Source organism: Sceloporus occidentalis, unplaced genomic scaffold (genome assembly GCF_023333645.1).
Source record: "Sceloporus occidentalis isolate IW3139 unplaced genomic scaffold, rSceOcc1.0.p SCAF_8, whole genome shotgun sequence".
Taxonomy (NCBI): Eukaryota; Metazoa; Chordata; class Lepidosauria; order Squamata; family Phrynosomatidae; genus Sceloporus; species Sceloporus occidentalis.
In genome coordinates this window covers 51,625,025-51,639,410 of record NW_028316988.1, presented here as the reverse complement: position 1 = coordinate 51,639,410, position 14,386 = coordinate 51,625,025, and the positions used below count along the sequence as shown (strand labels likewise).

Sequence of the window (14,386 nt, the reverse complement as noted above, 5' to 3'; positions counted from 1 at the left end):
CTGAGGGAAATATAATAATAATAATAATAATAATAATAATAATTCATTTATATACCACCTTTCCAAAAAGATCAAAGCAGTTTACAAAATTACATAAAACACATAAAATACATAAATGAAAGAAGTTGTAGTGCAAGCTTATGTAAACGTTGGGCCTGAATAGACAGGCCAAAATAAAACTGCTTTGGGTAACTTTGAAGGTATGCTGTTTAAACAGCATCTTAAGAGGCCAGAAGCTGTGCCTCATGGCCTTAGGACTGGAACATGGCTTTGGCGCGGCTTCCAGCCTCTTAGGACACATGCATCACTTAAACAGCATACCTCCAAAGTGACTCAAAGCAGCTTTATTTTGGCCTTTCTTTTCAGGCGCTTAGTCACACATTTTCTACCCCTGAACTGCATGTGGCATGATTTGGTGAAACATGTAACACAGCTCTCTTCTTAGTGTTTCTCTTTATCCATACAGTTAGTTTCTTAGTTTCTTTTCATGGAGACATATTCAGTTGTCCTTAACCTACAGACTGCAGGGCTGCCATCCAATATTTACTCTGCATCATATAGGCCTAGTTTAATATTCAAGCAGCAGAATCAGGTGGTACTCCTCCTCCACATGAAATATGATACAGTGTAGAGAATTCTAGCATTTTACTCTGGTTTACTCTATAAATTAAGATAGAGAACCTGATGTTTTGGACTAAGATGAGTTTCTGGGAACTGAAGTCCCAAAGATACAGAGGGGAAAAACATTTCTCACATATGATATATATAGTCCTTTCACACAAATGCTGGCAAGGACGTAGCCAGGATTTTGGGAAGGGGGGGGGGTCCAGATTAAGTGCCACCATTATAATGGGGCTTGGGTGCAGTGGTGCAGCAGCATACACCATTCATTTTATCTAACGGAAGGGGGGATCCGGAGCCCAAGCCCCCCCCCCAGCTACGTCCCTGATGCTGGCGTTTGCAGTTTGGTAAGGCACTAGAGCTCACAGCCTCAACAACCCTGTTCATGTCTTGGAAACTCAGGCCCTGTACACACCGGCTATTAAGGCTGGCATGGGGGCAGAGTTGGGGCGTAGCGTCCTCAGGATACACACCCGACTCCACCACCCAGAGTGCCTTGACACTGCGCACTGCTCCACACAGCACACAGCATCATGGTGCTCCTCCAACACTGCATCCATACGATGCAGCACCAAAGGAGTACCATATAGCCATGGCAATGCAGCTATGGTGCCCTTTCAAAGGTGCAAAACCACTTTTTGTGGCTCCTTTTTGCACCTTCGAAAGGCTGGATGAGGGCCATGGCATGAGGTTGCCGTGGCCCCAATTTAGCTAGGAATGGGATGCAATCTCACCGCCCCTTAGGGGATGTATGTACAGCCCCTCAGAGATGTGGCTTCCTTGTTTGAGTCTATCTTGATTGACTCAATCAAGGAAACCACAACTCTGAGTCTGTGAGACCTGAGCAGGATTGTTGAGGCTATTGAGCTCTAGTGCTTTACCAAACTACAGACCCCAGAATTTGTGTGAAAGAGCCATATATATCATTTGTGATGAATATTTTCTCCTCTGTATGTCTGGGACTTCAGTTCCCAGAAACCCAAGCTTAGTCCAAAAATCAGGTTCTGAAATATATTATTATTATTATTATTATTATTATTATTATTATTATTATTATTTATATAGTGCTGTAGATTTACACAGTGCTGTACTTATAGACAATAAAATTGATAAAAATCCTCCAAAGAAGGAGACTCCACCACACTCCGAGGGAGTGTGTTCCACTGTTGAACAGCCCACACTGTCAGGATAGTGCTGTAGATTTACACAGTGCTGTACTTATAGACAATAAAATTGATAAAAATGAAACCTGCCAATGGCATACATTTTACAAAATACATATAAAACAATAGATAATAATACAAGATAGAATTAGATAAAATAAAGAGGCAACAGATTAAGTACATCAAGTATCAGATAAAAGAAAATATCAGATAACAATGGGATAAAACAGTCACACAATGCCTGGGAATGCTTGTTATTGTTCAGGGAAGAATTTCCAGGCATTGTGTGACTGTTTATCCAATTGTTATCTGATATTTTATTTTATTTGATACTTGATGTACTTAATCTGTTGCCTCTTTATTTTATCTAATTCTATCTTGTATTATTATCTATTGTTTTATATGTATTTTGTAAAATGTATGCCATTGGCAGGTTTCATTTTTATCAATTTTATTGTCTATAAGTACAGCACTGTGTAAATCTACAGCACTATCCTGACAGTGTGGGCTGTTCAACAGTGGAACACACTCCCTCGGAGTGTGGTGGAGTCTCCTTCTTTGGAGGTCTTTAAACAGAGGCTGGATGGCCATCTGTCGTGGGGTACATTGATTGTGAATTCCTGCATGGCAGGGGGGTTGGCCTGGATAGCCCTTGTGGTCTCTTCCAAATCTATGATTGGAAAGGGTGACCACAAAATTAAGCCAGTCACTTTCCTGCTTCTTTTCTTGATCCTAGGCCAAATTTTCTCACAATCTTTGATTCTACTGTATTTCCTACTTTTGTATTCCAATCTCCTATGACTATCAAGAAGTCCTGTTTTGATGTGTGATTAGTTTCCTCCTAGACTTCAGCACAGAATCTTTCAATTCCATCTTCTGCCTCTGGAGTGGGTGCATCAACTTGGATTATGGTTATATTGATGGGTTTTCTCTGAGGTCTTATTAATGTCACTCAGTCAAATTTTGCATTATGTCCTTTGACTGCTTTTGTTATATCTCCCCTCACTTTTAATGGCATTTCTTCTTAGATTTTTAATTTCTTGAGTAAAAATCTGTGCAATTATCTGACTCAAAATGTCCCATTCCTGTCCACTTTAGCTGACTTGCCCTAAGTACTGAAATATTTATACATTTCTTGTTTTACTATGTCTGGCTTCCTCTGATTCATTTTTCCCACATCCCATGTTCCTGTAATATGTGTTGTGTAGATTCCAACTTTCCTTTCACCTCTGAGCATGTTAACAGCTGAATGTCCTTTCATCTTGAGTCCAGTTCCATCATTAGGGACATAGCTGTTTTATTTATTTATATCCCACCGTTCTGCAGATATAGGGCCTCAAGGTGGTTAACAGCAAATTCAAAAGAAAACTATTTAAAAACAACACAAAAACATTTTAAAAGTTTAAATATAACTTTTAAAAGGCGATTACACAATGCATAATGTTAAAAACACTGAACATTAAAATAGTATATAAAATATACTATTAAAATATATTTTTAAAAACTATATTGTTGTTGTTATTGTGTGCCTTCAAGTCATTTCTAACTTACTGCAACCCTAAGGGGTTGTCTGGGGCTTAGAGTATGTGACATGTCCAGTAAAACCCAGCAATTTTCTGTGGCTGAACTGGGAACTGAACCCTGATCTCCAGAGCTGTAGTTTAATGCTCAAACCACTACACCACTCTGGCTATATGCAAACCTTAAAATATGAATCCCATATCATTTAAAAGCCCAGATTTTGTCAGTATGAAAAAGCCTGACGGCACAAAATCTTGGCCTCTTGAGGGAAAGAGTTCCAAAGTCTGGAAACAGCCACAGGGAAGGCCTTCTGCCTTGTACCCACAAAATGAGCCTGAGAAGCTGATGGGACAGAGAGAAGGGCCTCACCAGCCAATCCTAGTGTATCTCTCTAATCAAAGAGAGATAAAGTCCTTCATATAATTTGGACCTAAGACACATCAGGCTTTATATGTCAAAAACATTGCTTCAAACTGTGCCTGGAAAAGGAGCACCAGCTAATGAAGCTGTGGCAACAAAGGAGTTATGTGCTCCCTATAGCCAGCGCCAGTGGGACAACTCAAGTTTTTGAGCATGTATAGTGTATTACAGTAATCCAAACAGGATATAACCAAGGTGTATAGCACCTTCACTACATACAGCTTCTCCGTGGGTGCAGTTGGCATGCTAGCTTTAACTATGCAAAAGCACTCCTGGCCACTACTGAAACCTGGGCATACATTACAGCCTCCAGGAACAACTTTTTTGGAGTTAGGTGGAAAGAAGTGATAGAGTTGGGTATCATCAGCACACTGTTGACAATTGACTATAAAACCCCAGAAAACATTTTTCAGAAATTTCATGTAGATGTTAAATAACAGAGGGGGCAAGACTGAACTTTGAGGAACTCCTTAGGCTAATGGGCAAGGAATTGAACTGGAATCCCCCAGCTCCACCTTCTGAGACCACCCCTCCCTTTAATAATAATAATAATAATAATAATAGGTTTTATTTATATAAAATATAAATAAACCGCTGGGAATCCGAGCGGTTTACAATAGAGGGGATAACAGACAGTTCCCTGCCCACAGGCTTACAATCTAAAAGACACGACACAAAAGGAGAAGGGAATGGTGAGGGAGGGAGGGAATCAGGTCCAGCATTCTTCTCTCCCTCTGAGGCCTGGACCAAGGCAGATGGACCGGAGGGAGGGCTCTTCTTCTTCAGGCTAGCCCCTGATGGTACTGGGCCAGCCTTCTCTCTCCCTCAGAGGCTGAAAGATGACAGTTGGGGAGGGAGGAGCCTCTTTCTTCAGGCTAGCCCCTGATGGTACTGGGCCAGCCTTCTCTCTCCCCCAGAGGCCGAACGATGACAGTTGGGGAGGGAGGAGCCTCTTTCTTCAGGCTAGCCCCTGATGGTACTGGGCCAGCCTTCTCTCTCCCTCAGAGGCCGAATGATGACAGTTAGGGAGGGAGGAGCCTCTTTCTTCAGGCTAGCCCCTGATGGTACTGGGCCAGCCTTCTCTCTCCCTCAGAGGCCGAAAGATGACAATTAGGGAGGGAGGAGCCTCTTTCTTCAGGCTAGCCCCTGATGGTACTGGGCCAGCCTTCTCTCTCCCTCAGAGGCCGAAAGATGACAGTTAGGGAGGGAGGAGCCTCTTTCTTCAGGCTAGCCCCTGATGGTACTGGGCCAGCCTTCTCTCTCCCCCAGAGGCCGAACGATGACAGTTGGGGAGGGAGGAGCCTCTTTCTTCAGGCTAGCCCCTGATGGTACTGGGCCAGCCTTCTCTCTCCCCCAGAGGCCGAACGATGACAGTTTGGGAGGGAGGAGCCTCTTTCTTCAGGCTAGCCCCTGATGGTACTGGGCCAGCCTTCTCTCTCCCTCAGAGGCCGAAAGATGACAATTAGGGAGGGAGGAGCCTCTTTCTTCAGGCTAGCCCCTGATGCTACTGGGCCAGCCTTCTCTCTCCCTCAGAGGCCGAAAGAATGGAGCCACTGTAGAACATTACATTCAAGCCCACTGTACTGTACTGTACTCCAATAGGTTATTGTGTGCCTTCCAACATGGGAGTGTCATCTTTTGGCACTATCTCTTGTGTCATTTTGGCTTGCCTTATCATAGGGTTATCTTGGTAAGAAATTCAAAAGGGGCTCACTATGCCTCCTTCTATGGAATACTAACAAGTGTTTGCTATGATGCCATGGCCATTGTCTGTGAGAAAGCCTCTGCCAGAGTCACCCCCAAGTAGTGCTGGTACCCTGAAGCAGTTTGGCACATTTAGTCTGGCTCAACAATAGAAGTCTGGCCGCTGCCGGTTGCAGCGTGGAGGAGTCGCAGCAGCCAAACCGCGCGACTCCTCTGCGCTGCAAAAAAGGAGCGTGAAAATCGCGCTCCTTCTGGCAACCCGGAAGAGATGCTGCAAGTGCCAACGCGCGCACTCGCGGCGTCTCTTCCGGGGCGCGACGTCAGGACGCTGTGCGTCTGCGACGCCAAAATGGCAGCGCCCATCTGTATAGGGCGCCTCCATTTTGACACACTCATTACACGCAAGGGGCAAGGCGCGTCAGGAAGCACCGCCCCTCACGCGTAATCACGGTGCGATGACAACGCCTCTTGGGCCCGTCTGTAACGCGCCTCTGTCTAACATGAGTGACCCTGCTAGCAGCACTGCTACCATTGACCTAGCCATTTGCCTCACAAGAGCATGCAATCTAACCACTTTGGAAAGTACTAAACTGAAAACCTCAGTATTTGATTGGATGCTGCCATGACAGTTAAAGTGGAATCATAGTGCTATAACTGTCAAGGAGGTGAAAGGGCCTATAGTCTATTAATGTGGCAGAATGATATGGCTGAAGAAAATCAACTGGGCTGCACCACCCATATTGCAGGTGGGCTCATGGGAGTTGAAATCCAACATCTAGAAGGTCATGTGATTCCTATCCCTGCCTTAAAGTTCTATTTTTATATGTAGGTCCTATAGTATTCTTGTTATAGGATATCTACTTTGTGATTTTTTCCTGCCTCTGTTTTTTATTTCTATTACTAATTTGTAATCATTTTGTCTAGTGCTGCTTCTGTGCATTTCCCCCCACTTTGTTTGTATTTTCCATTAGTGCTGATTATTTTGTTTCAAACTTCTTTTCTTCCTCCATACCCCATCTTTCTCTTGACTCTCAACATTTTTCAGCATGGCTCAATATGAGCAGACTAAAGCAATTCTCAAAATGGTAGTTAACCGGTTGCCTTGTGGACAGGAGATTTGATTGTCTATAGGTGATTGTCTACAAATAATAAATTGCTAGAGAGTACAAATAAATACATTCTTATTTACTTTCCCAGCTAGAAGTCCAGTAAAATTGAAGGATCCCTTGGCTGCATGACATTTTATAAAGATGTGAACTTTTAAAAAGTTGGAGCCTGACATACCCCTTTTGAGGAAATGTAATAGCTGTGTTATGTTAGGTAATGTTTGTCCTCTTAGGACATATATTACACTATGGATCTATATTGTAGCTTTTAAACAAATGAGGAAAACACTTCACTAGTTGCTGCTTTCTTCCAAAGGATACTATGAATTGTAGTTGATGAAGGTTTGATAATTCTGCATTAAGAATTTCACCTTCAGAGACCTTTTGCCTGTTTATTGGATAAAAGGTACAAGTACAGTTCTTCAATCCTGTGGGGAGAGGGAATGCGTATTAAATTAAAGGTCTAGATATATATCCTGAGATGTCTTTTTGTAAGACAGTTTGTAAGGATAACATTCCTGCTGCCTTTTGCTATATAAAGTGCTTTCCCTCTTAAGCCTGAATTTTCAATTTCCCTTTCTGTCTAAATTGTTGTTCAATTTTGTTTTTGTTTGTGTTTTTGTTTTTTAAAAACTGAGTAACTTAGTCTGCCCTTCTGCCCCCCCCCCCCCAACAGTATTAAGCTAAGGGATATTTGGCAGGTAGTGCCAAGCTAGTGTGGGAGATGTGATGCTAAAGGCAGGGGCTTTTCTCATGCTGTTTCTCTGTTTGCCAGCTCTGAACGTCTTCGCATCAGCTGTTAAGTACTGCAGTCGTATACAATGATGTTAAGCCAGCAAACATGGAAATATGGGAATAGCACGAGAAAGCCCTTTGTCCTCTCTCCCTGATTGCTGAAGAATTTTATCGTCTGATCTCCAGAGGGGTTTTCGAAGTGGCGCTGAACTGTTCAAGCTGCCCTACTGAAAGGTATTCAGGGCAAGAACATTAAGAATTGAAAGGAAAGAAAAGACAAGACAAGACAAAGAGAGACTTTAGAACATTCTGCTATAGTTGCGTTATAATGTAGTTTTTGCAAAGACAAAGGAAGTGATATTAATCATCATTCCGTGTGAATGGTGGTAACTATAAGCTAAACCTTTTATTTTATTTTATTTTGCTTGTCTCCACTTTGTTCTTTATGGACTCATTCCCTTAATTTATTTATGTTGAAAATATACTTTATATCTTTCACCAATTCCTTTTGCATACTGAAAGAAAAGAGCAATAATTTTTATGCATATACATTTTAAAAGACCAAGGTAAAGTTCTTTATACTCCCTACATTTTTCATTAATTTGTATCGTCTCATGCACTGCACAATAAAAAGTTGTTGTTGCTTTGAGGTATTTTGTAAGAAAGGCATTGGTTTGGATCTAGATTTAGACCTGATGAAATTGCTGAGAATTCAGCAGTGACTAATTGAAGTCATGATTATTTCTGTGTTTTCACTCTGGATAGAACTAATGCCATTATGGGGGATGGATGGATGGATGGACAGACAGACAGATAATAGTTCACACATCTGTCAAGTCAGTGTTCTTTATGGTGTGGTGGCAGAACATCTGTTCACCCTTTCCACTACTGCCACATGTTTAATGTAAGATGATACAGAGGAGCTCCATGTAGAGGCCAATATATGCAGAGGGCTGGTTCCTATCATGATTCACACACATAGAGTAGGGCGGACAATGTAAACCATGCTCCTTCATGAAACACTAACATCACATGTCATGCCATGAGTTAGGAGGTGGCGTGTTCCCTTTTCTCCCTGATAGAAATCTCCAGCTATAGTCTTAAACACATTGGCTAGAAACAGTAGTCTGAATACTTCATTGAAAATAATGTAACACAACGCCAGGTAAATATAGGATTGTTCTGAGTGTATATAAATTGTCCTGAAAGAGAGAATCCAGCTCCAGTTTTCATCTCCTTACGTATGTATTTGCCGACACATCTCTCAATCCCTCTCATTTGCTTACAAGCTACTACTTACCGTATATACTTGACTGTAAGTTGACCTCATGTATAAGTTGGGAGCCGGTTGTGGGGCATGGTGGATATTGATATAACCCATGTATAAGTCAAGGGTAAACCTTAGGGGCATGTAACAAAGGATGTAAAGGATGAAGGAAGGGAAAGTGATGTCAAAGCATGCTGCTATTTTTCCACCCAGACATTCAAAAGGTTCAGAAGCAGCACCACACTGGAGGCAGTAGAGCTTTTGTGGTGCTTTTATAGGTTCTTCTGGGATGGACTAAGCTCTCACCTCTTGCCACTCTACTCAGAGAAGGAGATGGTTCTTCTTCTTTTTAATACAGGGAGAGGTGGGATATAAATTATTATTATTATTATTATTATTATTATTATTATTATTATTAAATGAGAGTTAAGGTACATTGACCCATAGATAATTCAACCCATGTTTTTTGGGTCGGGTTTTTGACTAAAATGTCTAGACTTATACATGAGTATATACAGTAAGCTTTTCAAAGACGTATTATTTTATATTATGCAAGATAGCATTTTTAAGAAGACCTTAACATAGTATTTTTTCCCCCAAATGTTTACACCAAATGCCTTGCATTTAATATGGTAAATGGTATTTGTTTTGTTTTTTGGTTTGCTTTGTTTTTTAGAAAGATTAAAAATCCAAAATTTTAACTAAAACTATTACAGATTAAAAGTGCTACCTGGCATTAACAACTGTCTTTTTAGACTATTTGGAAAAATGACTTGATTTATCTTCTGTTAACATAAGATGTAATGTTTTTGTTCTTCCCTGTTATTTATCACATAATTAACATGTATACAATGCCTACTGCAGTTGCATTAATGTGTTCCACTTTATCACCCTTCAGGCAATAATACATAAATGAATGTACACTTCATGTCATAGTATTAGCCTCTGGTGCACAAATCAATGGGAACAGTCCACATGGAATTTTGATTGTTGATAACTCTATTGAAAAGAAGAGCAAAGGATCAATTGCATTCCATTCAGTCGGATGTGTGGGACAATTTTCCTACTGGATTGTATTCATTTCTTTACATTTCTTTATATGGAAGAAAAAGGAATATAAAAGAACTTGGGATTTGTTTTGTCATTGTATGAATGCTAATATAAGATTAGGTTGCTGGGGGTGGGGTGTGGGGAATAGATTCACTTTGTCCTAATCTAATGTTCTTTGCCTGCCTGGATCAACGTTAAATGCCACATAGAAAGTGCTTTTGCACATAACAATATATGCACTAAAAGAGCAGATGTACAAGTGGCATGTGCTTCCACTTTTTGTCACATGTTGCCTCATTTAAAGGGAGATGCTAAGCTCATCTAGAACCTGCATATTTGTCTGGAGCCCTCACTAATTCTTCAGACTAGACAATGTGTAGCAAAAACTAAATGCAAGTCACGGTCACATTTCTTTTCTAGCGCATATTAAGTGCAGCCTTACCAGAGCTATATACCTTGAAAATCATTTAAAACTTAGTTACCTGCTTAAATGTTGTCTATCAGAATAAATTGGCCTTAAAAATGCTTAAGTTTGACTGGATTGATCCCAGGTAAAAGTGTTTCCTTCTGTTCTTGAACTGGAAAGCCAAGGTGGGTATAGAAGATCCATATGCCTACTGTAACACTCACTCATGGAAGTAGTTGACGAACATTGTATAAATTTAAAAATGAAACAAAGCAAAGGCTCTTCTACACAGTATGCTTAACATTTACTTGAAAGTTTAAACGTTATTGAGGATCCATGAACTAGACTATCCAAATGAAAATATCACATGCTCGTATATATCTGATGTAACTGTACTTAAAACAGGTGTGCTGTGTGATCCCACTTTTTCACCAGTCAAACTGTAGATTGTCAGCAAGGACTCTTAGCTCAAGTTCTCATCATGTTTGCTATCTGGCTCTTTTGAAAGGAACTGCTTATCTGGTTCTCTGATCTGTAAAGTATAATAAATCTTATTTATAATGGTATATTTTAATTTACAGTACTGATTTCCATGTTGGCAGATGTGGTTTTTGTGAGGAGGGTTTTTTAATGTCTTACAAGTAGTTTCCCCTTAATCCACCAGAAAAAAAAATTCTGTTCATTCTTACAAAATGTTTTCCCTTGTTTTCCACAATTTTACACTATTAATCATACAGTTCATACAGCAAGGATTCTTGATGCTACTGAGAACACATTACACACTTTTCTTTAAAATATCAGCAGTCAAAACCAAACACAAGTCTGGATTTCTTTAATAACAGATTCAATAATACTATTGCAAGAATTGCACTTCTACAACATGTCAGATTCTTAGAGCCAGTGAAACTGAAGATGGCAAGAGACAGGACAAGCAACTTTAGCTCACACTCACAGAGCCAGGCTTGCAGTTTGCTATGGCTTCAAGATGTGGCTGAAAATAACATAGCAATAGCAAGTACAGTTCTATACTGCTTATCAGTGCACTTAAGCACTCCCTAAGCGGCTTAGAAAATGTAAGCTAATTGCCCCTAACAATCTGGCTACTCGTTTTAGCAACCTCCTCGGAAGGATGCAAGCCTGAGTCGAGTTTGAGCCCTTTTGCTGGTTTTGAACACGCAACCTTATGGTTTGTGAGTGAGTGGCTGCAGTACAGGCATTTAACCATTGTGCTAGCAGTGAGCTAGTAGGAAGTCAACAAAGTACGTAATTCAGTAGATAGGGGATAGTGGGGGGGAAGGCATAGCATGGGGAACAGTTTAGTAGCCTACAGACTCTAGACTGACTACAGTTCCTCAAGACCAAGGCTGCAACATTGTCCGTTCGGGAAAGAAATGAGAATAAGACTTCCTTGTTGCTGAAGTCCTTGAGAAACTGTCTGCTTATCCTCTGGCTGCTACTTTAAAGTGGCTCCACTTCCTTTATTAGCATTTTCATGCAGTGATTTGTTCTGTATTTTCATCTCAAATTTCTGCAGTTCCCTCATTTGATCTGGTGGGATCTGAGGAAGGAGTTGGTATGTGACACCAAAGTTTTCACTGTCATAGAGGAGATTAGCTATGTATGGACACATCCACCCTACTACTCTTTGAATATAGAATTTTCACTTTTTTTCTTTCTCCCTCCCTCCTTCCTTTTTCCCATTATGGAGCCTGCTCATTGATATGCAAGGACCAGTTCAGTTCATTGTTGTTTAATAGTGCTTAAAAGCTTCCTAGCCCCCAATAACATGAACCTTATTATGCTGAGAACCTAAATTTTAAGATGTGGTGATGTTCCATTTGCTTATATCACAGTATTTGGCAGTATTGCACTGAATTCAGTGCAGCTTAGAATGGCTCTCATTGTTAGCCTCATCATTTGGAAGATTATCACACTAGGGATTACCGTCTCTCAATCGTCCCTGGATCATTGAGGAAGAGCATGTGTATGAACACCTGGCACACTTCCTCAGTGTCAGGGTATCATTGGCTCCCTGTAGCGTTACTGAATCATTCAGGGAGAGTGAATTTCCTCTTAACAGAAACTTTGCATTAAGAGGAAATTCATTCTCCCTGAACGATTCAGTAATGCTAGAGGAAGCCAACGATTCCCTGACACTTGAGAAAGTGTGCCAGGTGTTCATACATGTGCACTTCCTCAACGATCCAGGGACAATTGAGAGATGGTAAGCCCTAGTGTGATAATCTTCTTAGTCTGCCAAAACATGAAAAATATGATAGTTTACCAAAAATGTGAAAAATCTCACAATGGATGACCAATTTATTTCATGAAAAATTGCAAGGGTATATAGGTATGGGATTGTTTTGAAATCATAGTCAGGAAGGAATTTTAGGGTAAGTGATAAGTTAGGCATACTTTTCTACCCACTGATTCTGCTATCCTGATATTAGCATGATGAAAATAAAATGGGGCTAGGAAGCACCTGTTTTCCTTGGACCATTTACTTCCACCCAACATAAGCATGCTTTTACATGAACAATAATGACTGGAGGTATTCTAACTCTCTCATACTAAATGCTTTCTCTGATAATAGCTTTGCTTCTCCTTTTCCTTGTCATTGCGGCCTAGGTTGTTTGTGAATGCATGCCTCCCAAAACTCAGTTCTGCCAAACATAATCTCAACAGATTTACTGCTCACCTGAATTTGGAGTGAGCTAATAGTTGAGGTCAAATACAGCATCTAATCTGCAGCTTCTGAGTAAAGCCAGCTGTATGTCCTCTGCTGGGGTAGAGTGTTATTAGTCTCTAGAGCCAAGTCTCTTATACAGGGGTTCATTAATCAACGGACTTCCAAAGGTTGAGGAGTTGTGTCTAAACCCCACAAAACAATCCTGTACACATCTACTCAGAAGTTCCATTGTTTTGTTTAATTAACTAAGCAATCATATATTTTTTTCTCTTTTACATCGCATGCGGGATGTGGTAGCTTAGTGATTAAGACGCCAGTTCTTATGATCAAAAGATCAGAAGGTTGGCAATTCTAGGCTTGAGTGCTGCATGTTGGGGTGAGCTCCTATCACTTGTCCCTGCTTCTGCCAATATAACAGTTCGAAAGCATGCAAATAAGGCGTTAAAAGTGTTACAGTGTCTGTCTTTCTGAGGTTTTGGGGGATTAAGATTTCAAAGGGCAAGGGGCCAACTGGGAGTCACCTGCTATGCCCCCACCACCTGTTCAGTTCACTTCAGTTCATCTTTATTACGATCATAGACCAGCACAACCCACCACCTGAGCTGTAATGTTCTGAAGTGTTACATGGGGTCAACAGTTTAGACATTGCACACAAAAATTATATATATATATATATATATATATATATATATATGCGCGCACATAGAGAGAGAGAGAGAGAGACATCCTAGCAGGAGTTTAGTTTTGGTAAAGAAATGTGCATTTAACTCTGCACCTCTGCAGGCCCCTTTCCCATTTGATGACAGTGCATCTTCACTTTGTATTCGAAGCAGGAGAAATCAAGTACAAAAGTAAGACGAGGATCATGCCTAAATTAAGTGAGCTTAAGCTTAGTGGGAGGCTGGCTTTTGAAAACAACAGCAATACTGAAATGGGTAATCCACACAGGAAATTATGCAGGAAACCTTCCTTGGTATTTGAAGGAAAACACACACAATCCTTTGAGATATTATGTGTATAAGATATATAAGACAGCACAATTATCTTCTTGTTTTTACAAACCAAGAATGATTGATTAGTCACAGTTATTTGCTTTGAAACACTAAACATAGTTAAGATGAGTACATGCTTTTGTTGTTTAAGGACTCCAGCATCTGTCCTGACAATCATCATCGTCGTCTTCTTCTTCTTCTGGAAAAAATAGAGGAGTTAGTAAATTGCAACATTGCTTTTGACATGGATATGAAATCAAGCAGATTATGCACAGAGTAAAGATTTTCTTACTCTGCTAACAGCTTTTAACACTTTATCAAATTCAGACTCTTTATTCGCAGTCTCTTAGATGATACTGAGGACTAAGAAAGTAGGGAAAATGAGAACAAGTAGTAGGTTTTAAAGATAGTCAACACAGAGTGTTGTGTGATGACTCCTTGTTGTTGTAACTGTTCTGTGCCTTCAAGTCATTTCCGACCTCAGGCAAACCTATCATGGGGTTTTGTTGGCAAGATTTCATAGAATCATAGAATCATTGAATTGGAAGAGACCACCAGGGTCATCCAGTCTAACCTCCTACCATGCAGGAATACACAATCAATGCCCTCCTGACAGAGCCTAGAGATTTGTCCAAAGGGGGTTTGCCATTGCCATCCTCAGAGGATGAGAGAGTGTGACTTGCCCAAGATCACCCAATGGGTTTCTATGGCT

General features: G+C 40.6%; 1 protein-coding gene across 4 annotated transcripts in view; it reads left to right on the top strand.

The window, feature by feature from the left end:
- The window catches only part of PCDH11X (protocadherin 11 X-linked), a 560,187-nt gene that overhangs the window by 162,084 nt on the left and 383,717 nt on the right, over positions 1–14,386 (top strand). The window contains exon 5 of one of the 4 annotated variants that reach the window (XM_089536704.1): positions 7,311–8,928. The exons of the other annotated variants lie outside the window; for them this stretch is intronic. Coding sequence (XP_089392830.1) covers positions 7,311–7,316 — 6 coding nt within the window. The 3' untranslated portion in view covers positions 7,317–8,928. Of the gene's footprint in view, positions 1–7,310; positions 8,929–14,386 lie in introns of those variants that run through there. 4 annotated transcript variants of the gene reach the window in all.